The following is a 23,134-nucleotide window of genomic DNA, read 5'->3' on the forward strand; positions in this document are numbered from 1 at the left end:
TTGCACATTGTTGAGTCACTGGGTTTCTCTGTCTCTCTCTTTCTTTTTCACACACACAAACACACACACACAAATCCTGAGCCCTCCACGTCTCAGCTGTGTGATCTTGGCCAAGTTACTTAACATTCTCCACCCCTGAAATCCTCACCTGCAAAAGGGAGAACATAATAATACCTGCCTCAGAGATCATTCGTTCAAAAAAACCTTTTTTTTTCTTGAGCATCTACAACACACTAAAACTGTTCCAAGTGTTGAGGGTGTCTCCATCTCCAGCCCCGCTCCCACTTCCCAGCCTGTCAGGCTCAAAACCTTTCAGTCCCATGGTCTGTCCATTCAGCCTTCTGAATGTCTCTCTCCCCTGTCCCCTTACCCAGGCCCGTACCCTGGTCCAGCAGCGACAACTCCTGCCCAGGTTCCTGTCCCTGGGGTCCCAGGTCCCAGTCTCTTCCATCAATCCATTCTCACATGGCAGCAAATTGGGCCACGTTCCTTCCTGTCTAAAAACCCTCCCATGGCTCCTCATTACCCTCAGGACAAAGTCCAAGATCCCTAAGCGGTCAACAGAATGCTCCGTCACCTAATTCATACGAAACTTTCAAAATCATCTTCAACACCAGATCACCTGCAGTTCACATTCACACACCAGGCTGTTTCTCATCGCTTCCTTTGCACAAACCATTCCACCTCGACGCCGCCACCCCTCATCATCCTTTCGTCTTCAGGTCTCAGCTCAGACACTTCCTTTTTGTTTTCCTACCCGTGCCTCCTCTGAGTTCCCACCGCATTCCGCGTTGCCACCATACATGAACACAGAGGTGGGTAACGGGCCCCTTGTCTGTTGCGAGCCCGGCCGGGCACAGCGGCTAGTGATGCCCCCGTGACGGGTCCGCTTCAGGCCTCAGCGCCTACCACCTGCTCCGTAAGCACGGACGCCCGACCTGCATCCTCTCGCGGGACGCAGCTTCCGGCTGGACGACGGCCCAAAGACCCAGCCCCCACACCGCCGGGAAAACCCTGCACCTGCGTACAGCACGCTCAGAGCCACCCAATCACGGCCCTGTCCTCCCACCTCAAACACGCGGACCCTACCTGACTGCCGATTGGCTTTCCTGAGAACCCGCCCCCCGACCACGTGGGCGAAAAGAACTCTGGTCTTTGTAGTTCCACAGCAATGAAGCCAGGAAGAAACGAGGTTCCTACGCAGAACTCCATCGCCCATGAAGCGCCGCGTGCCAGTGGTGGGAAGCAGTACTCTTTGAACCAGACGGCTCTTGATTGGCCAGGTGGGAAACAGCTTTCCCAGTTGTCGTGGAAATTGACCCGAGCTCCACTTCCCTGGAACCCCTGGAATTTTTTTCCGTGAGAATCTCAAAATGCTTTGCTCCACACTGGCTCCCGAAGGTGGGAGGGGGCATTTCCGTGGGAAAAGCCTGTACCCACCGCCTGCCTACTGCCCAGATGGTACCAAGAAGGCCTGCTGAGCACAGAGCACCTACAGGGTGCCTGTCTGGCCCGAGCAGCCACTCCGGCGAAGACAGTGGAAGCCCAGGCTTATTAGGACAGAACCTGATGCTTCCGAGGGACAGGCAAGCTGCGACCTTACCCCCTTTTCAGGGTCCGTTTGCCCAGATAAAAAGAGCAAACGTGGGCTACGATCCTCAGGAATCCCTGTCTAGATTCTGCAGCTCAGACCTTCTGCAGCCCCACGTCTAGGTTGACAACCGTAAGTACTCCAGAAGGGGTGTACCCAGCACCACAAAGCTTTTCCAGCACACCCTCCCCAGAGGCACCGTTCCCAACCATGCTTCTGTGGGCCGGATAAGGGGAGCCAAGGCCCTGCAAACGCTCAGGCAGGCATGTGAGAAAGCTCTTTACTGGGGGTACAGCGAGGAGGAGCAAGGCCATCTCCCCCTACCTGCCCCCACCCCCTCCTAGGGTCCCGGGGTGAGGAGGGTCTCCTCCTCACCCCCATCAGACCACCACTGTCTTTGGTACAATAAATAGAAAACAAGGTGGAGGGGAGGGGGCAAGGGTCCAGTCCTTAGTCGGGAGGGTTTGGCCACACCCCTCTCCTCGACCCCCTGCCCCAGGCCCCAATCAGTGCAGGCCTCACCCACCCCAGCTGGGTAGCAGCAATTCCAGTCGAGGGGAGAGATGAGGATGGGAGCCCAGGGCCCCCAGGCGGGGAGGGGGTATGGCTTCGGGGGGCCCCAGGGAGGGGGCAGGGTCATGAGCTGGCTGCCGTGCTCTGGGGTACACCACGGAGGCCCAGACGAGGTCCCAGAGCGGCAGGGTCATCGGGAGGTGGGAGGGGTGGACGACCTCCCGTCATCCGAGTCCGGAGGGCTGAGGCAGCCGGGTGCTGGGGGGCAGGCGCTGGGTGAGGTGGGGAGCAGTCCGGAGGGCCGCCCACCAGGCTCACATCCATCAGCTCCGGGGGTGGTGGCGAGGTTGGTGACAGGGGACGGGCAAGGCATCGGGGTTGGGGGGGTAGCTGAGCGCCGGCTCCCGGCAGTGATGAGGCAGAGGCAGGGGCCTGGTGTGATTTGTGGGGCACATCACCCCCTGCCCATGGGCGTAGCGGCTGGGAGGGTGGGACCTAAAGGAGAAAAGAGCGAGTGGGTAATGGACACTCAGGCCCCCAGGACCCAGGTCCCCTATCACCCACCTCCAAAGGCCCCAAGGCCCCAGTACCTGGGGGCTGTTCATCTCACAGTCAGATATTGGGGGCCCGGGGCCCCCGCAGTATCGGTTGCTGTATCTGTAGGCCCGGTTGTCATTGGAGGAGCCACTGGAGCCTCCTGGAGTGCCAGGGAAGGGAAGAAAGAGATGCCTCAGGAAAGGGGACCCAGAGGTTCAGGACCCAGACCCAGGTATAAAAGGTCTGGCCCAGTCCTGAAATTTGGGATCAGGGTTCAGTTTTGGTGTCCTGACTCAAAACCAATTTTAGGTGTGTGAGCCCAAACTCCGTTTCAGAGATCAAGCCAGGCTCCACTGTTGTAACCCAGGTTGGAGCTGAGCATCAAGCTGTCTCAGAGGGCTGGGTGAGGGCCCAGTGCAAGGTCCCCAGGTCAGGCCAGCCAGAGCAGCTCTCCCATCCCGGTTCTACCCCATCGCGGCACTGGGCACCCACCAGAGCTGGAGATGGAGCTGGCCGTGCTGGAGGAGGGGCAGGTATCGAGGGGTGCGGGCGAGGTGGAGGCACTGCTGCCTGCCGGGCCCGTGTTGGTGGCCTCGTCGGCCGTGCGGCGAAAGAAGCCGTGCTGCAGGGCCCCCAGTGGGCTGATGCGGGCGGCCGGCTCATACTCCAGCATGCGCAGCACCAGGTCCTGGAAGCGGAGGTAGTCGGCGGGGCTGTGGCCCGGCTCCCCCGCCCGCCGGCCCCCGGGCCCGCCCGTCTGCACGCCCAGCACCTCCTGCAGCCGCCGTGTCCCGGGGCCCTGGTAATCCTGGCAGGGAGGGGGTGGGAGGGGGGGCAAGAGAGTGGCCGTCAGTGGGCAGGAGGGGCAGGGAAACACACATGGGAAACAGAGGCACAGGAGAAAAAGTGGAAAGAGAGAAGCTTGGAAGAAGTGTGGGATGGGTGGGAGAGATGGGGTGGGTAGGGGAGGAAGGAAAAGACAGACGTGGAGGAAAGACAGGAAAGACACAAGGGAGGGGAAGCAAGGAGAGAGGGAGCCCCAAGTGTGAGAGAGTGAGGGGCCACCCGGGGTGGGAGGGGCACAGGGCAGGGACCGCACCTTCCTGAGTTCCTTTGTCCTTCGTAAGGTCCAGCTACCCCCAGGCAGCCGTTCAAAGTACTTCCGAGCCTTGGGTGCCTGGTCCAGCATGGGGGCCGGTGGAATGCCCAGCACCTCCACGATCCGGTTCATCTGGTCCACCTGCAAGGGGACAAACAAGTGGTCAGAGTCACCTGGCCAGCCAGACTCCCAACCCGTGCCTCCAGCACACCCCTTCCCCAGGGGCCCACCTCATTGGAGCCACTGAAGAGGGGCTCTCCGGTGTGCATCTCCACAAGGATGCAGCCCAAGGACCACATGTCAATGGCCAGGTCGTAGGGGGTGCCCAGGAGCACTTCAGGGGAGCGGTAGAAGCGGCTCTGGATGTACTGGTAGATCTGAGGGCGTGCGGAGGAGGGGGCAATCGTCAGAGGCCCCAGCCTCCCTGGCTGGTCCCACTGACATCCCCGAAGCTAGGAGGACCCGACCGCAGACAAGGCGCCTGCCCCCCAAACCTAGAGACAAAAAAAAAAAAAACCAAACCTGTTGCCGTGGAGTCGATTCCGACTCATAGCGACCCTACAAGACAGAATAGAACTGCCCCATAGGGTTTCTAAGGAGCGCCTAGTGGATTTGAACTGCCAACCTTTTGGTTAGCACTTAACCACTACATCACCAGGGTTTCCAGATGGGGGCCTCAAACTCTGCTGCCATCAGCATCAGCCTTCCAGGAGCCACTACCTCCAGCTTCATCAGGCCTGATTGTCTCTTCTGGCCATCTGACCCTGACCTCCATCCTGGTCCTGGGTTCCTCTTGGTCACCAATCAGGCTGGCAGTCGCCCAAGCCCTTCCCAACCTCCCAATCCTGACCCTTTTAAAGCCTTTGCACCATTGTCACCTTAAGTGCCTGCTTGCATGAAGCTGCAAACCTGAAGTACACCCTTCTCGCAGCCCCACCCCCAGCTTTAGGAGTCCCAAGTAAATAAAACTCGGTCCAGTGCCTGCCCTGCCCATGACCTGCAGCTTTCTAACCGGCCCTGCCCCATCAGCCTTCACTTGTGGCCCTCTCCTCCACCCCTCCCCCCACGGGCCCCACCCTCAGCAGGAACCCTCAGCCATCAGCTGCGTGACAGGCCCATCCCATCCCCGCCCGTCCTGGCTCCGCCCGCCCCACCCCGCCCCTGCCCTGACCCCGCTCATCCACCCCGCCCGTCTTGGCCCCGCCCCGGCCCCGCCCATTCAGGCCACACCCACGCCGCTCGGCCCGCCCACCCCAGGTCCCCGCCCGCCCGCACCCGCTGGCCAAGCTGGCAGGAGCTGCCGAAGTCGACGATCTTGATGGCGCTGCGCTTGGGGTTGCACAGCAGGATGTTCTCGGGCTTGAGGTCGCAGTGGATGATGCTGAGCTCCGGCGTGGCCAGGAAGAGCAGCGCCGTGCAGAGCTGCTGCGCCAGCTTCCGGGTCAGGTTTAGGGAGACCCCTCGGAAGTGCGTGTTGCGCAGGAGGTCGTACAGGTTGTAGGAAAGCAGCTCGAACACCAGGCACAGGTGGTTCCGGAACATGAAGTGCCGCTTCAGGTGCACTGCGGGGAAGGCCCGACAGGGGTCAGAGACGGCCGATGGCGGCCTGGGGCCACACAGCAGTAGAGGAAGGGGTCGGAAGCAGGTCTCTGCCCCACTTCTGAGGTGCTAGCCTAACGGGGGGGTGTGCACAGGTACCCCCTGCTAGTCGGCCCGTCTTTATATGGTACATAATTTGAATCACACAGAAAATTGCCTTTTCAAGTCTGTCAAATCTTCTGATTAAACCAAAAGCAAAGTTCCATGAGGTGCTGGTAGGTCTTTAAGGCCATCCTACGCTTCCTCTTTTAATCTTCTAACATCGTTTTAGTCTCGACTGTATTTACTTTTGTGGCAGAGAATAAACCAAAAACAAACCCAGTGCCGTCAACTCTATTCCAAGTCCTAACAACTCTATAGGGCAGAGGAGAGCTGCCCCATGGGGTTTCCAAGGCTGTCACCTTTACCGTGAGGAGCCCTGGTGCCACAACCCACCAGCCGCTCCTCAGGAGAAAACTGTGGCAGTCGGCTTCCGTAAAGCCTAGGAAACCCTATGGGCCAGTTCTACGCTATCCTATAGGGCTGGTATGAGTCAGAATTGATTCAAGGGCCCACAACAATGACAATCTTTCCAGAAGCAGATTACCACATCTTTCTCCTGCAGAGTGGCTGGTGGGTCTAAACTGCTGACCCTTTGGTTAGCAGCTAAAGGCTTTAACCACTGCACTGCCAGGGCTTCTTGAGGCAAGAGGTACTGATTTTCTATTTACTGTAAGGATGGAAACTTTCTTTAAAAAGAAACCCCTTATTTTTAAACCCACTTGCTTTTTCTGTGAAGAACGTAAGGGAGAGAGGAAGACGGCTAGTACCGGCGTTAAGAGTAAAGGTTCTGGAGCTGACTGCCTGGTCCAATTTTCTATCTGCTGAGTACAAACTGCCATCACGCAAGTGACAGTACCTGTATGCCTCAGTCGTTTTTTTACCTCCAAAATGTGGGCAATAATTGCCCCTCCCCTTTAATTTATGCAAAATGCTTACACCAGAGCCTGGCCCCTAGTGAGCACGCAGTGAACGCTGGCCATCGTTATCACGTGACTTGACGCAGGGAAACAAATGATAGCGACAGATGACTGAGAGCAGCAGCACAGACCGAGCCCTGCCCTGAAGACACCAGCCCCGTCCGGTACAGGGAGCTGGCCCATCCCTAACCAGCCCCCACGCCCCCAGGCCTCACCGATGTAGTACTTCATCTCCGTGTCGTGCTGGTTCATCAGCTCCAGCAGCCGCAGCTCGATCTGCGCCTGGTTCAGGAAGGCCTTTTTGTTCTTGATGATCTTGATCGCCACCAGCTCCTGGGTCTGATGGTCATAGGCCTTCACCACCTGTGTGTCACAAGACAGGGAGGGCTCAGGGGACAGGGCACAGCCAGGCAACTCTTCTCCCTCCAACCAAGAGGACCCACCAACACTACCACTACGCATTTACACTTGAGTGCTTACTATCAGTTAGGCAGCGATATAGACAGAAGGTGTGAAATTACTTTATGTGGTTAAGTCCTGTTATTTGTGCCATTTTACAGAAAAGGAAAATGAGGCACAGGGAAACTAAGTGACTGGGCCTGGGTGAATGGCCCCAGTGCTCTTGAAGCCACTGGGTGTGTGGGCCACTGTCAGTGGGTCCCCACGCACCCCAATCCCCGGGGGGGGGGGTGGGTATGGTGTCCCGCACCTGGCCAAATGAGCCCTTGCCAATGAGTGAGTCAATCTCATAGCGCTCCAGCCACCGCTCGCCACTACGCACGATGTAGTCATGGTTGTCATCGTCATAACCGTGGTTCAGGACCTTCTTCTCCTTCTTGGTACTTGAGTCTTGAGGCGGCGCCTGCTGGGCCCGCCGCTTCTTCTTCGCATAGTATACCTGCCCAGCCAGGCGACCAGATGACCAGTGAGCAACCGGAATCAGTGGCCAGGGCCCCCCGGCCCCCTGCTTGGGCCTCCCCACCTCTGCCCACCTCATTGATGTGCTTGTAGGTCTTGATGAGGTCCACAGAGAGTTTGCGCAGTGGGGCTGAGGTCGCATCTCGGAAGGCCAGGGGCAGCCTCCGAGGCAGTAGCCGCACATCAGGCAATACCTACAGGGTGGGGTGTCAGGTAGGCACTGAGAACAGGCAAAATCCTTTACCTCTGACCCCAAGGGGGAGAACCATATGGGCAACTGGCTCATCAGAACCCCCTAGTCAGGAATTTATTTGGTCATAGTCCGTCTCGCCCACTACAATATAAACTTGACAAGGGGAGAGACTTTGTCTTGTTCTTGCTATACGCCAGTGCTTTGAGCAGGGCCTGGCACACAGTGGATGCTCAATAGGGATTTGTGGAGTGAATGAATGGTTATTTACCCCTGACCTTTTACCCCGTAACTTTATTGCTTTCAGAGTCAATGGGAAAGATCATATGGGAAATTAGGCCTCTGTCCCCCAATCCTTCAGTCTGAGACTCTCCATCTAGACATCCCAGTCTGGGTCCCCCTCTCCCCATTTTGCTTTACCTTCACCCACTGGGGCCCCCCCAACACTTACCCCCTACTGAGCATCTGTGCCTAGTTCTTTCACAAGGATCTTGAGTCTGGGTCCTGCAGCCTAGACTTCCCACTCCATCCTGCTCAAGCTCTACATTCCAGAGCCTCAGCCACCTCTACCCTTGGAGGTCTTTATCCTGATGGTCCCCAAGCCCTTCAGTCTCAGCCCTCCTCCCCACCCACTCCCTCCAGATCTTTCACTCAGGACTTTTTTCCTTAGTGAATATTTGGTATTTACTATGTGCCAGACACTGTTCTTACCATCGCACACGCATTTCATTAACTTGTTTAATCCTCACAACAACCCTGTGAGACAGGTATCATCATTATCGGCCCCATTTTACAGATGACAAAACTGAAGTGTACGGGACATAAGTAATTTAACTACAAAGTCAAGACATGGACTGAATTCTTCATACCTTAACTCTGCCGATGCCTCTTCTATTAACTTTCACTCCCAATGGGGCCCTGACACCCTAAGGAGACTGTCAGGCAATCATACTGTTTTTTTTGCCCTGAGACCTTTCTCTCCCCAGTATCCCCGACCCCAGGCAGGTAAGGAGCCAGCCAAACGCGTACCTGCGGGTGCTCCTGGGGCCCCGGGAAGCCAGAGAAGGGACCATGGCCCGGTGGGACGGCCATGGTGGGCTCAGAGGGCCGCAGGGGAGCGAGGCCTGGAGCGGGAGCCCGGCCGGGGGGCGCCTTCTCGCATCCTGCACCTCGGCTGCCACCGCCGCTGAGACCTGGGAGAAGGCAAGGAGGCAGGGGAACAACATGGAACAAGAGAATATGTGGGATAGTGGCAGGCAGGAAAGAGGTGGGCACAGACAGAAGGCAGGGACTCAAACGGAGGAGGAAAAGGGTACCACAGAACACAGGTGGCGATGAAGAGAAGAGACAGAAAGCAGTAGCAGACAGGTGGAAAGGGGTTACACAACAGAAGCCCTCAACAAATGACCAAGTAAGTGAATGACGTGGAACAAAGACAAGGGCATGCAAAAGGAACGGGGAGGAGCGATGCAAGAGCAGGGAGTGGTGGTGGGGGTGTATAGGCCACAACAGGGAAGGAGAACAAAAAGACATGGATAATGGAGGGGAGGAAAAGAGAAAAAAAAAAAAGAAACTAAAGACAGTATGGGGAGTAGGGTTTGTTCGTTCCATTTCTACTTGGGCCCTCCCCAGGGCCCCCTCCGCAAAATCTTGCCCCCTTATAATCTTCCCCAACCATCAGGATCTCATCCCATTATCACAGCAAGGTCCCTTCACTACAAAATCTACCGTTCCCAGTAGCTCCCCCAATCCAGAGAACTCTGAAGTCCACCCAAACCACACCAGAGTCCTCTGAGTTCCCCTAAATCACAGTAGTGTCCTCTGCAGGTCCCTCAAATCCACATCAGGGTCCTCTGGAGACCTCCCAACCACACCAAGATTATCTGAGAAACTGTATCACAAAAGTCCTATCTCTGTGGCAGCCCGCCAGGGCACATCTTTCCCAGCAGACCCTCAGTACTTCATGCTGAGATCTCTTCCCCTTGTAGGCCTTCCCACATCAGGAAACACTCCTCCAGATAGTCTCCCTACACCGTATCCCAGTTCCTCCCACCACATCAGAACTCTTCCCCCCATTGCTGCAAAGTCCCCCTCCCAATCAAGGCCCGCTCTCCTGAGGGGAACAAGGAGGAGGTGTCTCTTCCAGTGGCTTACGATGATCTTCCTTCTCTCCTCTATAATGAATCTTCCCTCTACCCAATGTTCCCATTGGAGCCCCATCTCCTGTCACCTCTCTCTATACTGGGGTCATCCCACAGCGGTGCCCCTTCTTAGGAGACTCCCAAAGCTCAATTCCCCAAATACTGCAGGGTTTTCCAGGGGGTCCGACAAACCAAAGTCCCTCTCCCCAAGTCTAACCATGTCAGGTGTCCTCCTATCCCAGGCCTTGCCACTCCACGAACACACCCCGTCTCTTGAAGCTTCCCTCCCTAAAGGTTCCCCCTCCAAAACAACTTCTTTCCCGGGGCCCTCCAACCCCTACCCGCGTCAGGGCTGGTGCGGGGCCCACGGGGGGCTGGAGCGCGGTGGGGCCCCCAGTGAGGCGGGCGGACGGCCAGCATGGCGGCGGTGGCGGCAGTGAGGAGGCGGCCGCCTGTCCCTGGCCTGGGCGGCCCGGCAGGCCCCGCGGCGGGGAGGGCAAGCGGGACAGGCGGCCCGGTGGGTGACAACAGCAGCCGCCGCCAGGGGCGGGGAGAGGAGGGGACGAGGGTCAGCTCGGGGCACGCGGGGGAAGGGAAAGCAGGTGGATGGGGGGAAGGGCGGGTTAACCCTCGCAGGGCCGACCCCACCCCGGGCGGCCACCCGCCCCTGGGGACCCTGGCGTCCCGCCCCCCACCCTAGAGGCCCGCCCCGCCTGCAGAGACCCAGCGGGCGGGGCAAGACTGAGTTTGGCAGTCCGCACCCTGCCATGGCAACAACCGTACCATTGGCCACCGCTGCTACGAGCTCAACCAATCACAGCCCAGGGCAGTTGTTGCTAGGCGACGACGATGCGGCCGGCGGAGCTGAGCCCAAACAAAGGGCGGGAGCGGGGCCCAGCTACCCCTTCCCGACCTCCCTTCCAAGACTGCTCCCTCGGTTCAGCCCCTTCCAGGAATCCGACTATGAATAGCCAGGCTCGGCTGGCACACCAGCCCGATTCCCCCTCCCTTCCTCTCCTCCTCCCGTGTCCCTGTGCTCAGTCTCGAGGCGACGCGGGCAGGGCGGGTCCCGCCCTTCCCCCTCCCCGCCAGCTCGTGCCGCCCAGCCAGTCAGGGCTGCGTCGTTACCTGAGGGCGCGGGCAAGGGGACTCAAGTTGCTCGGGAAGCCCGAGCTCAGACCTGCCCACTGGCTGAAGGTACCCGTCGGACGCGGCGAGCCAGGGCCCCGATTACCCAGTAATGCAACCAGCAAAATGGCGACCACAACAAACCGGCCCCCCTCCAGACTCCGCCCCCACCCCATCCGCTCCCCCTCACGTGACCAGCGCAGCCCTCCGCGCCTGCGCCCAGTGGGCACTACCCGCAGACATGCGCAGTGAGCCACCGACCCCACCTAACGCCGAATTCCGGGTTACGGCTGCGCACCAGGGCTCCCTGAGAGGGCAGCTAGAAATGGAGCATGCGCTGTGTGATCAGATGAGCATGCCCCGCCCCCAACGAGGTGACCATGGGCGCATGCGCCAAGTTGTCTACAGCGGCAGCCACAGAGCGACCAGCAGCCAACTGAGGTGACGGATGAGTCTTTTTAATAGAAAAACACACGTGCAACAGCAACAACACTATCTCACAATGCAGACAGCACCGGGCTTCAGTTCTTCACTTTGGGGGGCGGCCTGTGAGAGGGAGAGAGGAGACGAGGGGTCATAGCCTGCCCCCGGAGCCCTGAGCTGCACGATCCGGTGGGTGACTGGGCCCTGCTCACCTGTACACACCCACGACCACAGCGTGGTCTCTTTCGTATGGCTCGAGGGTCAGCTGCTCCTGGGGCTTCATGTTCTCCTGCTGCATCTTCTTCACTTCAGAAGCAAACACGGCCTCTGCAGAGGCTGTGGAGTCAATGCAGTTGGCCTACAGGAGGAGACGGAATCGAGTCCGCCGCAGGACTGCGGGCTGGTTTCCCCTTTTTTGTGCTCTTTCAACCACAGGGACTTGTTTCCGATGGAAACGGAGTAAAATCAGGCCCCAAACAAAACCCCAGTATCATTTCTGACTGTTCTGCAGCAAAAAGATCACCGCCACTGAAAACCCCATGGAGTGCGTTCTACTCTGAAACACGTGGAGTCACCACGAGTCGGAGTCAATGGCAACCGGTCTGAATTTTGTGGTGTATGGCAGGGTTTTGGAAACATGGGGAAAATTTCCATTATATAACAAATTTAGGAAACCCCAGCAGCACAGTGGTTAAGAGCTACAGCTGCTAACCAAAAGGTTGGTGGTTCAAATCCACCAGGCACTCCTTGGAAACTTTATGGGGCAGTTCTACTCTGTCCTACAGGGTTGCTATGTAGTTTGTTTGAATTTGGACCCAAGGCTTTAAACAAAACCCTGTTTACCTAAAAGCCAGCTTTAAGTTTTATACCCCAGCTTTTTTCCTTCTTCCATTAAAAAAAGAGTAATAATACAGCTTTGAGAACAACACAAATACAGGAAAAGGGTAACAAATGGTGAGTCTAAGTAAAGGGTCCACAGCAGAGTTCTCTGTATTTCAGAATAAAAAGTTTTAAAAAATGCACCTAACATTTAGATTTGCCTAGTGTTTATTCAACGCCAGGCTCTGTCTGTACACTTCACAGATACTGATACATTTAATCCTGACGTCAGCCCTAAAACAGGTAAGACTAACATCTCTGTTCTACACATGAACAAACAGAGGCACACAGAGGTGAATGACTTGCTCCAAGTCACACAGCATGGTGGGATTCAAACTCAGCAACCATGCCCTTGACCACTATACTCTATTACCTCTTAAAATACAAAGCTTTTAGTTTTACGGACTTTTTTTTATACTACGTGTTATTTCATGGGGAGTGGGAAGCCAGCATAGGAACAGAGTTTGGGAATGGACTGACTGGATTAGAGGGGAGGCAGGCCTCTTTGTTTTGACTGGCTGCTTGTCAGACACGGAAGACTCCTTGGGATGCTCCCACTCATCTTAGACTTCCACAAGACTCTCACCTTAATAGAAATCACAAAGTGTCCTCCGTTACGCAGGAAGGTGTGGGCATTCAGAGCCACAATCCGGGTCTGGTCAGGCTGGGCCACGTCAGCAAAGATCACATCCACCATTGCTAGGGAGAGAGGAATGGCAGTTATTAAATGTTGGGCCCACAGGGAGATCTTCCCATCCCCCCCTGGGGCCTATGCCCCATTGCCAGCAGGTACCTGGCAATTTCCCTGCCTCCAGTCTCACTCCCCTGCCACTGACTCCCCCTCCCCCCGCCCTAGTGCCCCCAAGGTGGGTCCAAAACCCACGGTCACATCACTTATTCTCTACTCTTGTAAACCATGGTTGCCACCTACTCTGTGACCAGCCCCAGGCTGGGCGTGGGGGGCACAGAGACAAGTTAGACCCTGGCACTGCCCTTGAAACGCTCCTGGGTCTGGGGCGGTAGGGGAGGTGGACACACAAGTCATCAAAAAGGCAAGTGAAGGTGAACACTGACAGGCAAGGGCGTCTGCAGCATTGTCAATGAAAAGTTGCAGGACAGGGGCATGGTATGGGTGTGTGGAAAAGGAAAAGAAAGAAGAACAAGGGAATGAAAAAGTAATGTTTTTAAACCAGTGTGATTTAAAACAAACAACAGCAACAGAAAAAACAACACTTAAAAAACTGAAAAGGTGGTGTAATGAAAACTGACTCTGAAGAATCAGGAAAAGCACGTACCCAATTGTTCTCATCAATGACCTCTTTTGAATTTTTTAAACGAAGTCAATATTCACACCAGGCCCCTCCGGGTCAGGTCCATGCCCAGCTGGTGTTTTATGGTTATGACCTCACCAGACAAGGAGGCCCCTGGGGGGCGCTTTTAGTCACAGGTGAGGGGCAGTATAAAAGCACCATGTTTATACACAAAGAGGGGCGGTATAAAGGTACCATGTTTTGGAAGGAGGTGCGAAGCACAAGGAGGGGCAGCTCAGAGAGAGGGGAGGCCAGACCCTGAAGCTAGGCCGCCACCTCTGCAATCTCACCCAGTTCCCTCACCCCTTGTCATTCCTGCGGACTCAAGAGGCCTGTCCGTCCACTCCATCTGAATCAGGGCTCAGATGATCTCTCCCAGAAAACTTGGCTCTTGAAGAGCCTGTCCTACCCGACCTGGGCCACTGCCAGAGCCCTCACCAATAAGCATGCGGTATTTGTGCGGGTGCCGAGCGTCCTCAATGACAGGGATTATGTTGGTCCTCTTCTTGGCCAGGTTGATGAGGTCACGTCCAGAACGGTGGGAAAACTCAACTGCATAGACCAGACCATCCTAGGACAAATCAAGTGATAACAAACGATACTAATTCTCATCTACGGAACTCCTACTTGGGACCCACGCGCTGCATGCAGCATCTCTTCAAATCCCCCAAAATCAAACCCTACCATTAAATGACTACTGTTATCGTGCCCATTTTATAGACAAGTAAACTGAGGTCCAGAGGCATGAAGTCAATGCTCAAGGGCTATTCAGCAAGTGGCCAAGCTCGACATTACACTGCCTGCAACCATGTGACTGAGCAGAGGCCATGAAGTGAGATGTACAGGGGCCTCTAGATGGAGCCTGTACCCACACACTGCAATGCAGCCCAATAGCGTCAGAATTCTTGTTCTATCAAGAGAAACTGGAGAAGCAGATTGGGGGGGGCATGAATTTTTAAAGAGACCAATCAATTCATCTGATTATCTACACTTCCAGCTCTGGGCCCCTTTTATTCTGGTTGCCCTGACTCCCACACCCCTTCCTTCAAGGCTAAGAACCCAGGAGTGTGGCTGAATGAGGCTTTGGTGGCCATCTAATCCAAGCAGCCATTTCTACCCACAGGTGCTGTCAGAGGGCAGGGCCTGGCTCCATGCACAGCGCGGGGAAGCGGCCATGCCTGACTCCACAATAGTGCCAACAGAAGGCAGCCTTTCCCTCTGCCCGCCTCACCACTTACCTGGCCTACGATGTCAGAGACATGGGAGACAGTGGTGCCTGAGGCAGCTCCAAGGTAAAGCACCTTGGCCCCCGGCTTGATGTGGATCTGGTCCACACCACCCAGGATCGCTGCTGCCAGCTTTGAGCGGAAGGGGTTCCAGGCGCGGTACTCAATTTTGTCGTCTCCTTCCTGGACCAGGAGAGACGGGGATGGAAATCAGTGCTGGGCTCTTCCCTGAGGCCCCACGCCCCTTACCCTGGGGCCTTGAAAGCGACTGGGCGTTTAATGACTATGCAAGTGATGAATGTGGGTATGCAGCAGTGGCCATGACAGATGCAACTGTGGAGTTAACAACTCAGGGAGACGGGGTGGCAAGAGACGATAAACACAGAGATACCGAGATTGTCTCAGGTTGGTAAGGCCTGCAAAACCACTCAGCAAGCGCTTACTGTGCTGCATGCCAGACCCTGATCTAGGCACTGGGAATACAACAGTGAACACGACAAAGATCCCTGCTCTCAAAGAGTAAGTACACAAGGAGCTAACTAAATTAAAAAAAAAACACCTGGCACAGTAAGATGGTGACAGGTGAAAAGGAGAGAGGACAAAGCCAGGAAGAAGACATGAAGTATAGGAAGTAGGGCAAGGGAAGGGGAAAACGAGAAAGGGGAGCCAAAGATGCATTGTGCAGAAGGTGTCTGGGTCAGCCCTAAAGGCGATGAGGAGCCAGTCAGGCTATCTGGGGAAAAGCATTCCAGGGAGAGGGGAGGCAGGCGGGAAGCACTGAGGCAGGAGAGCGCCTGGCCATAAAGGAAATGGCAAGGGACACTAGGATCCGTCAGAAAGACAGGTGACTTGACCACAGTCGCGAATGATGAGCCGGTGCCAGCCTCGAGCAGAGCTGCCGGCGGGAGGGAATAGCATATCAGTGCAGCTGGAGGGCACTTGGTCAGGGACAGGGGGAGGAGATGAGAGACCAAGGGCTGTGGAGGGGAGCTAGAACACACAGGGCCACAGTAAGGACTTGGGACTATGACGTGGTGGCAATCGTGAGTCACAGAAGGCATGTGAGGAGAGGCGTGTGAGGCCTGACTCACGTATTAGGAGTATTGCCTGGCTGTCAAGTGCAAGACACACGGCTATGGGGTGTGGTGCAGAAGCAGGGAGACCAGACAGCTGGCTGCACCAACAGCTGGGGCCCTGGTGCCTTGGACAGGGGCCCGCGTCTCACCGAAATTGAGACTCTCTTCTCTCCATAAACTGATTCTCCAGGGACCAGGTTCTTGGTGACCAGTGCATCTTCCTTTCCTCGGCAAATGAAGACACCTGGGTGTGGGGATCAGAACAAGGGTGAGGACTGGGACCCCACCACTCCGCCCCACCCCTCAGCTGCTTCCCTCCGTTCCTCACTCACCCTCGTGCCGGTGAGGTTCCACCATCACATTCTTCCCTGACTGGTTTCCTCTTTTTCCTCCCCTACCACGACCCCGGTTGCCACCAGACTGGAACCCTCCTCCGCCTATAAAGGAGAGACGCAGTAAGAGAGAGAGGCCCCCCGTCTCTTCACTCCCCGCTCCCCAAGTACAGGGAAAGCCTCCTCCATCACACCAACCAATCTCACTCACCACCTCTTCCTCCTCCTCCTCCTCCTCCTCGACCACGGCCCCTGAAGCCTCCTCCTCGTCCACGGCCCCCACCAAAGCCGCCTCGGCCCCCGCGACCGCCACGGTCACCGCCAAAGCCGCCTCGGTCACCAAACCCCCCTCGGCCTCGGAAGCCGCCCCCTCGGGGACTGAAGCCTGTGGTGGAAAAAGAAGCAAGTGTCACTGATGAAGCCTGAAAGCTAAAGAATCCCAGACCTCGCCACTCCACTCAGGAGAGAAACTGGAGAAACACGTGCACGTGCGTCCAGAAATATCCACAGCAGAAGAAGAGCCCAGACCGACCCATATGCTCATCGGGAGAATGGCTCAACAAAATGGGGACTATTCGTAGTGAACAGTGAAAACGATCTACAGCTACACACAGCACCACAGATGAACCTTAGAATCGTGTCAAGTGAAAAACACAAGTCCCAGAAAACCATATCCAACACGATATCACTAACAACTAAAATGAACTTAAAACCATTGCCGTCAAGCGGATTTCGACGCACAGCCACGCCAGAGGAGAGAGGAGAATTGCCCCCACAGGGTTGCCAAGTTGTAAATCTTTATGGAAGCAGAATGCCACATCTTTCTCCTGAGGTGCGGCTGGTGGGTTTGAACGGCTGACCTTTTGGTTAGCAGCCAAGCACTTAACCACTGTGCCACCCAAAAGCTCATTGCCATCAAGTCGATTCCGACTCACAGCAACCCTACAGGACAGAGAACTGCTCCATATGGTTTCCAAGGAGCAGATGATGGATTCGAACCGCTGACCTTTTGGTTATAGCAGCCAAATGCTTAACTGCTGCGCCACTGGGGCTCCTAGGGAATCCACAGGTCACCGTTACCATTCGGGTTGCCTGAAGGAGAGAGAGCTCTGGTGTGCATGCACTGTGGCAGCAGGGTCCCCGAGGCCCCAGAAATGTCTCTGCACCCTCCCATCCTGACCTTGTGTCTGGAGAAAAGCCCAACCCCAAACAGACAGGGGTCTGGCATGATGTCTTTCCCTGCTAACTCATCTCCCTGCTCTCCTCAACTTGCACAAGTCCCTCTCAGCTCAGGCAGGGGTAGAAAGGCAAGATAAAAAAGGAGTTGTCCTTTAAGAACATGCAGCAGCTGAGACGCGAGTTAGAGCTTGCCAACAAGAGTCAAAGTTAAAAAAAAAAAAAAGTTTCAGTGAGGCTTTATTTTCAACACTTGGGGAGAGAGTAAACAAGCTACAAAACAATGTTTGTGACAGAACTGGTCAGGTGCTAAGACATTCAGTATTTGACCTTTCTGTGATGGACTTGGAAACCCTAGTGGCATAGCGGTTAAGTGCTATGGCTGCTAACCAAAAGGTCAGCAGTTCTAATCCACCAAGCATTCCTTGGAACCTCTATGTGACAGTTCTACTCTGTCCTATAGGGTTGCTATGAGTCGGGATCGACTCGACAGCAATGGGTGGTGGTAGTGGCATGATGGACCTCAAGAAACTGCCTTTCAGTTGTTCGAAAAACTCTGAAATACTATCAGCACATCCCAGCAGTTATAAAACAGTAATGTGAAAATTAGTGACGGTTAAACATGATCTCAGTTGATAAACGCTATCAAGTAGCCATCTAAGATGCATCAACTGGTCTCAACCCACCTGGAGCAAAGGAGAATGAAGAATAGCAAAGAAAAAAAGAGAAAAATTATGAGCCCAAGATACAGAAAAGGCCACATAAACCAGAGACTACATCAGCCTGAGAACAGAAGAACTAGATGGTGCCCGGCTACAAACGATGACTGTCCTGACAGGGAACGCAACAGAGAACCCCTCAGGGAGCAGGAGAGCAGTGGGACGTAGACCTCAAATTCTCATAAAAAAGACCAGACTTTATGGTCTGACTGAGACCAGAAGGACCCCGGAGGTCATGGTCCCCAGACCTTCTGTTAGCCCAAGACAGGAACCATTCCCAAAGCTAACTCTTCAGACAGGGATTGGACTGGATTATGGGATAGAAAATGACACTGGTGAGGAGTGAGCTTCTTGGATCAAGTAGACACACGGGACTATGTGGGCAGCTCCTGCCTGCAGGGGAGATGAGAGGGCAGAGAAGGTCAGAAGCTGGCTGTTTGGACACAAAAATAGAGAGTGGAAGGAAGGAGTGTGCTGTCTCATTAGGGGGAGAGCAACTAGGAGTATATAGCAAAGTATATATAAATTTTTGTATGAGAGACTGACTTGATTTGTAAACCTTTACATAAAGCACAATAAAAATTTTTTAAAAAATGATCTCAGCTGAGCTAAATCATTCAGTAGTAAGCCTGCTAAACTTTTTATAAAGGCGCATTGTACTCACACCCTATGAATGCTTCGTGAATCTAAATGCCGTTAAAGATAAAGATGTAAAATTTGTAATAACAGATAAAAAAGCCAAACCTTGCCATTGAGTTAATTCCAAACTGCTGACTTTAGGGTTAGCAGCTGAATGCTTAACCACTGCACCACCAAGGATCCAAATTAGGAAGAGCTATTACAAATTTTTTTTTTTTTTTTATTACAAATTTTAGGAAACCCTGGTGGCGTAGTGGTTAAGTCCTTCGGCTGCTAACCAAAGAGTCGGCAGTTTGAATCCGCCAGGCGCTCCTTGGAAAATCTGTGGGGCAGTTCTACTCTGTCGTATAGGGCTGCTAGGAGTCGGAATCAACTCGACGGCACTGGGTTTGGTTTTTTGGTTTATTACAAATTTTGGGACAGTGGTTAAGAGCATGGCTGCTAACCAAAAGGTCAGCAGTTCGAATCCACTACCTGCTCCTTGGAAACCCAACGGGGCAATTCTACTCTGTCCTACAGGGTGGCTATGAGTCAGGATTGACTTGACGGCAATGGGTTTTGTTTTATTCCTAACTTGATTTTTAAAAAGTAGCACTTTAGTTTTCAAAACTCCTAAACGTAACTAAGAGCTATTAACTTTTTACCTTCCACTCCCTCTACAGTCTCCTTTCCACATAGCAGCTAGAGCGACTGATGTCTTTAAAAGAGCAGATCCGACCTCTTCACTCCCCTGCCTAAATGATTTCCCATTCCCATTTCCATTCAAAGTGAATCCAAATTCCTTTCTCTGGCTTACAAAACCGACATCAGTGGCTCTTACACTGGGCTCATCCCGGAAACCATCCAGTCCCAACACCCTACGAGATTCTGATTTAATTGGTCCAGGGACTTTTTTTTAAAGTTCCCCAGGTGAGTCTCAAGTGTAGCTCCAACTGAGAACCACTGTCCTGAGGATCTGGCCTCTGCTGACTTCTCTGACCCCAGGGTCTTCCAAACAGCTTTTCCTCATGCAGGATAGGCCTGTGCCAGCTCATTCTAAGCCTTTACCTTTGCTGCTCCATGGCCACCCTCCTGCAGACACCTGCATGGCTTCGCTTCCCTGCATCTGGTCTCCGATTACGCGTTACTTCCTCAGGCAGACCTTCTCTGACCGCCATACCCTTATCCTACTTTATTCTGCTTCACAGTAATTATCATACACGGCATTTAAAATGTATTATTGTCGGTCTCCCTGACTACAATCAAGCTCCAAAGGGATAAGGACTTTTAATCGTTGTGGTCCCCAGTGCATCCCAGCTCCCTGCACAATGCCTGGCAGGAAGAATAGGCTCTGTAGATATTACAAGAACTGACCACTGACGAGTCATCCTGGAAGGAGCACCCTGCTGGCTCATTCAGAAAGCAGAGGTTGGGAAGGTGAGCAGGACAGCCCTGGTCCTCCCCCTCAAGCAGCTCATGTGTCCTGCGCAGGGAGACGGGTCATGCCCTTCACCTACCCTGACAGCAGGAAAGGTTCAGCTTCCAATGACACAATGCTCACCTCACAGAGTTGTAAAGACTAAATGACTTAATACCCATAAAGCACTTCACTAATACACGGCCTGGCAGACAGTTTGTATATTATTATTCAAGCTCAGGGGGATGAGTCCTCCGTGCCCACTCCTCAGTCAGGAGAAGCCACTGGGCCTACGAAACTCAACCAGGCCTGGCAGACCAGAGACCCAGGAAGTGTGGGCTTGCACACCAAGGTGCAGGGGGGTATGTATGGGTGTAAATTTTTAGCCCCAGAGACTCAAAACATAACTTATTTCAAGTCTTCGTACGCTTAGGGAAATAGTCTGAAAGCACACACTCCTCAGAAAAATGCATGTTTGTTTTTTTTTTGTAGAGGGTCCTTCCACAAATACACTGGTTTCAAATCAGCTCTCCTCCCACAGCCTTCCTCAGTTCAGCAAACAGCAACTTCATCCTTCCAGTTACACAGGCCCAAACCCTTAGCTATCCTTGACTCCTCTCATACCCTCCATACAATCTGTGGGTTTCTACCTTGAAAATACATTCCCAATCAGTCCCACTGCTCGGCCACGTCCACTGCTAACACTGCTTCAGGCCGCCACCATGTCCTTCCTTCAGGGTTACAGCAGCAACCTCCCACTGGTGTGCCTGCTTCAACTCTTGCTCCCTTCTAGTCTCTCTTCCACACAGAAGCAAGGCCAATCCCTTAAGAAATACTAATCAGACTGTACCCCATCCCTGCTCAAAGTTTACCAAAGGCTTCCTCTCTCACTCAGATTACACCCTTACTAACAAGCTGGCTCCTGACAACTTCTACAGCCTCACATCCTACCATACAAGGCGGAAGAGGCTGGGCTGGGGTAGAAAGTGTATCCACCATTTACAGATGACAGGATGCCTGCAGGCATGCCAGAATCTCACTGAGATGCCTGGCCTAGCACCACCCCCCAATCCACTCCATCAGATCCCCACATCCTAAGAAAGGGAGTTTGGGAGGGGAGCATGGATCCACAAATTTCCCCCTTCCCAGATGACACCATCTCCTTGACATCCAAAAAAAAAGGAAACAAAAAGGAAAACCTGTGCTTAAAACAACAAGAAGAAAAAAAGGGCCCTTCTGGCCATGGGTAGGAGATTGATCAAACCCATTGAAGCAAGTTCTCTCATGGGGGGAGCAGAAGGGGGATGGGCCTGAGGGGAGGGGGCAGAAGCTGAGACAGCAGGCATAAGGACCTGTTATGGATTTAAGTGCGTCCCCCCAAATTGTGTGTTGTAAATCCTAACCTCTCTACCAATGCTATAATCTCATCTGGGAATGAGATGTCTTTGCTATGTTGAGACAGGATTAGTGTAGGGTGTGTCTTGGGTCAATCTCTTTTGAGATATAAAAGAGCTTCAGCAGGAGAGAAGCAGAAATGGGGGATGACAGATGCCAAGCCACATGAAGACTGCCCAGGAGCAGAAGTTCAAAGAGACAAGGACCTTCACCGCAGCCGACAGAGAGAGAAAACCTTCCCCTAGAGCTGGCACCCTGAATTTGAACTTCTAGCCTCCTAACCAAAAAAAAAAAAAAAACCTGTTGCCATGGAGTCAATTGCGACTCATAGCCACCCTACAGGAGGAGCAGAACTGCCCCATAGGGTTTCCAAGGAGCAGCCGGTGGATTCAAACTGTGGACTTTTTGGTTAGCAGCCGAGCTCATTAAAGCCACCCACTTGTGGTATTTCTGTTATAGCAGCACTAGATAGCTAAGACAGGACTCTAATTTTATTCTCCTTGAGAATGGTAACAATGAAAGCCAAGATACCAACACTAAGCAATTATGCCAAGCGTTGTTTCAATTTTACAGGCTCTCACTTAATCCTGACCGGGCGTAATTTTATTAATGAGAAAACCGAGTCTCGAAAAAGTAATGCCACTTGCCCAAGGTTACACCAAGAGATTAATAAGCAGAGCCAGAGATGAAACCTTGAATTGAGGCCTGTCTGCTGTCAAAGCCAAGACTTCCACCATTCCATCATGAGAAGCCGTGATGGGTTCATCAGAATTCGGGAAAACCGAATGAATAAAACCATTCTCTGTGACTAGCTCCTGTTCCCCGCCCCTCCCACCAGTTTTGGTCTTGTGGAGTTTCACTTCACCGCGGAGTTGGGAATCAGCAGGCCCACAATCTCCCCTCCATCCCCAGACACCGGCTCTCGGGAAGACTAGAGAGCGGGAAAGTGACTTAGAGCGGGCTGCAGACTATCAAGCCGAGCGGAGATCCTCATCCACTCCCGGCGCTCTCCGAGAAGCCAGGTGGGGGGTCAAGGGGATGGTGGGGGCAGACAGAGAAGGCAAACGGAGAGCCTCCCACATCCAGCTCCCGGACCCAAAATCTGAGACTGCCCATCCCCGACCCAAAACGGATCCCCATAAACCACGCCCAGAGAGAGCCAAGACCTCAGGTGTCTGCATCCAGACTGAGCCAAGCGGCGCCCCCGGTCCAACATCCTGGACGCCTAATGACGGTCCGAATAAGGCAAATCCCAGTTCAGGACCCCCCAATCCCAGGCCCAAGACCCTCGACACAAGCTCGCGACCGCCGAAGCCAGTCCCAAACCCCACACCAGGAACCCGCCCCCCGGGCTCAGGATTGATCCCAGGGAGGAACCAGGCTTCCCGCCTCACACAAAACCAGAACCCCAGCCCCACACGAGACCGGATCCCAGGTTCAGAGCCCCTGCCCCCACGCCAAGGCCCCGCCCCCCAATTCCGGTCCGGCATCCCGACTCCAGCCCAGTCCCAGTCCCCGAGCCCAACCCCAACCCCGGCCTGCACCTGGCCTCATGGTGAGCGCTGAACTGCGCGGCTCCCAACTCTGCGGCGACCCCGACTCCACACGTCTCTGGCTTTCGCACGTGGAAAGGAGCGCAGGCGCGCGGCGACGCACGGTGGTGACGCAACCACGCTGCCCCGCCCCTCGGGGCCTCTGCGGCGCCTGTGGCCCGGCGCGCGCGCGGTGGGCGGGGATTCCCCAGGCTTCTGGCGACGACGCGCTCTTTGCTCTCCAAGCCTTTGCCTGTGATCACTTCCCTGAACAAGCTTCCTCCAGCTGCGCGGCGAGCATCTCTGTAATCAGGACTCAAACGGAGACCTTCGCATGGACTGTGGCCTCTGCCCCT

General features: G+C 54.4%; 2 protein-coding genes across 6 annotated transcripts; both read right to left on the reverse strand.

Moving 5' to 3' along the window:
• Window positions 1-820: 820 nt before the first annotated feature.
• On the reverse strand, window positions 821-10,835 carry DYRK1B (dual specificity tyrosine phosphorylation regulated kinase 1B). Of its 4 annotated transcripts, none has more exons than XM_064293647.1 (11): window positions 10,676-10,835; window positions 8,436-8,599; window positions 7,291-7,410; window positions 7,008-7,196; window positions 6,514-6,661; window positions 5,016-5,302; window positions 3,971-4,117; window positions 3,741-3,881; window positions 3,134-3,449; window positions 2,695-2,801; window positions 821-2,599 (listed from the first exon to the last, which is right to left on the reverse strand). In XM_064293647.1, exons 2-11 carry the CDS (start codon window positions 8,496-8,498, stop codon window positions 2,228-2,230), a joined length of 1,890 nt encoding a protein of 629 aa, XP_064149717.1. In that variant the 5' UTR covers window positions 8,499-8,599; window positions 10,676-10,835; the 3' UTR covers window positions 821-2,227. The 4 variants fall into 4 exon arrangements, with proteins under 4 accessions (XP_064149717.1, XP_064149715.1, XP_064149716.1 ...); XM_064293645.1 differs by lacking the exon at window positions 10,676-10,835 and having other exon boundaries at window positions 3,134-3,329; window positions 3,414-3,449; window positions 8,436-9,831; XM_064293646.1 differs by lacking the exon at window positions 10,676-10,835 and having other exon boundaries at window positions 3,134-3,329; window positions 8,436-9,831.
• Window positions 10,836-11,112: 277 nt separating this feature from the next.
• On the reverse strand, window positions 11,113-22,897 carry FBL (fibrillarin). Of its 2 annotated transcripts, XM_023539906.2 has the most exons (9): window positions 22,791-22,897; window positions 16,133-16,306; window positions 15,922-16,026; window positions 15,739-15,833; window positions 14,526-14,696; window positions 13,726-13,858; window positions 12,564-12,676; window positions 11,311-11,456; window positions 11,113-11,221 (listed from the first exon to the last, which is right to left on the reverse strand). In XM_023539906.2, exons 1-9 carry the CDS (start codon window positions 22,798-22,800, stop codon window positions 11,197-11,199), a joined length of 972 nt encoding a protein of 323 aa, XP_023395674.1. In that variant the 5' UTR covers window positions 22,801-22,897; the 3' UTR covers window positions 11,113-11,196. The 2 variants fall into 2 exon arrangements, with proteins under 2 accessions (XP_023395674.1, XP_064149718.1); XM_064293648.1 differs by lacking the exon at window positions 16,133-16,306 and having other exon boundaries at window positions 22,791-22,815.
• Between the last annotated feature and the right edge of the window lie 237 nt (window positions 22,898-23,134).

This window comes from Loxodonta africana, chromosome 11 (genome assembly GCF_030014295.1).
Source record: "Loxodonta africana isolate mLoxAfr1 chromosome 11, mLoxAfr1.hap2, whole genome shotgun sequence".
NCBI lineage: Eukaryota > Metazoa > Chordata > Mammalia > Proboscidea > Elephantidae > Loxodonta > Loxodonta africana.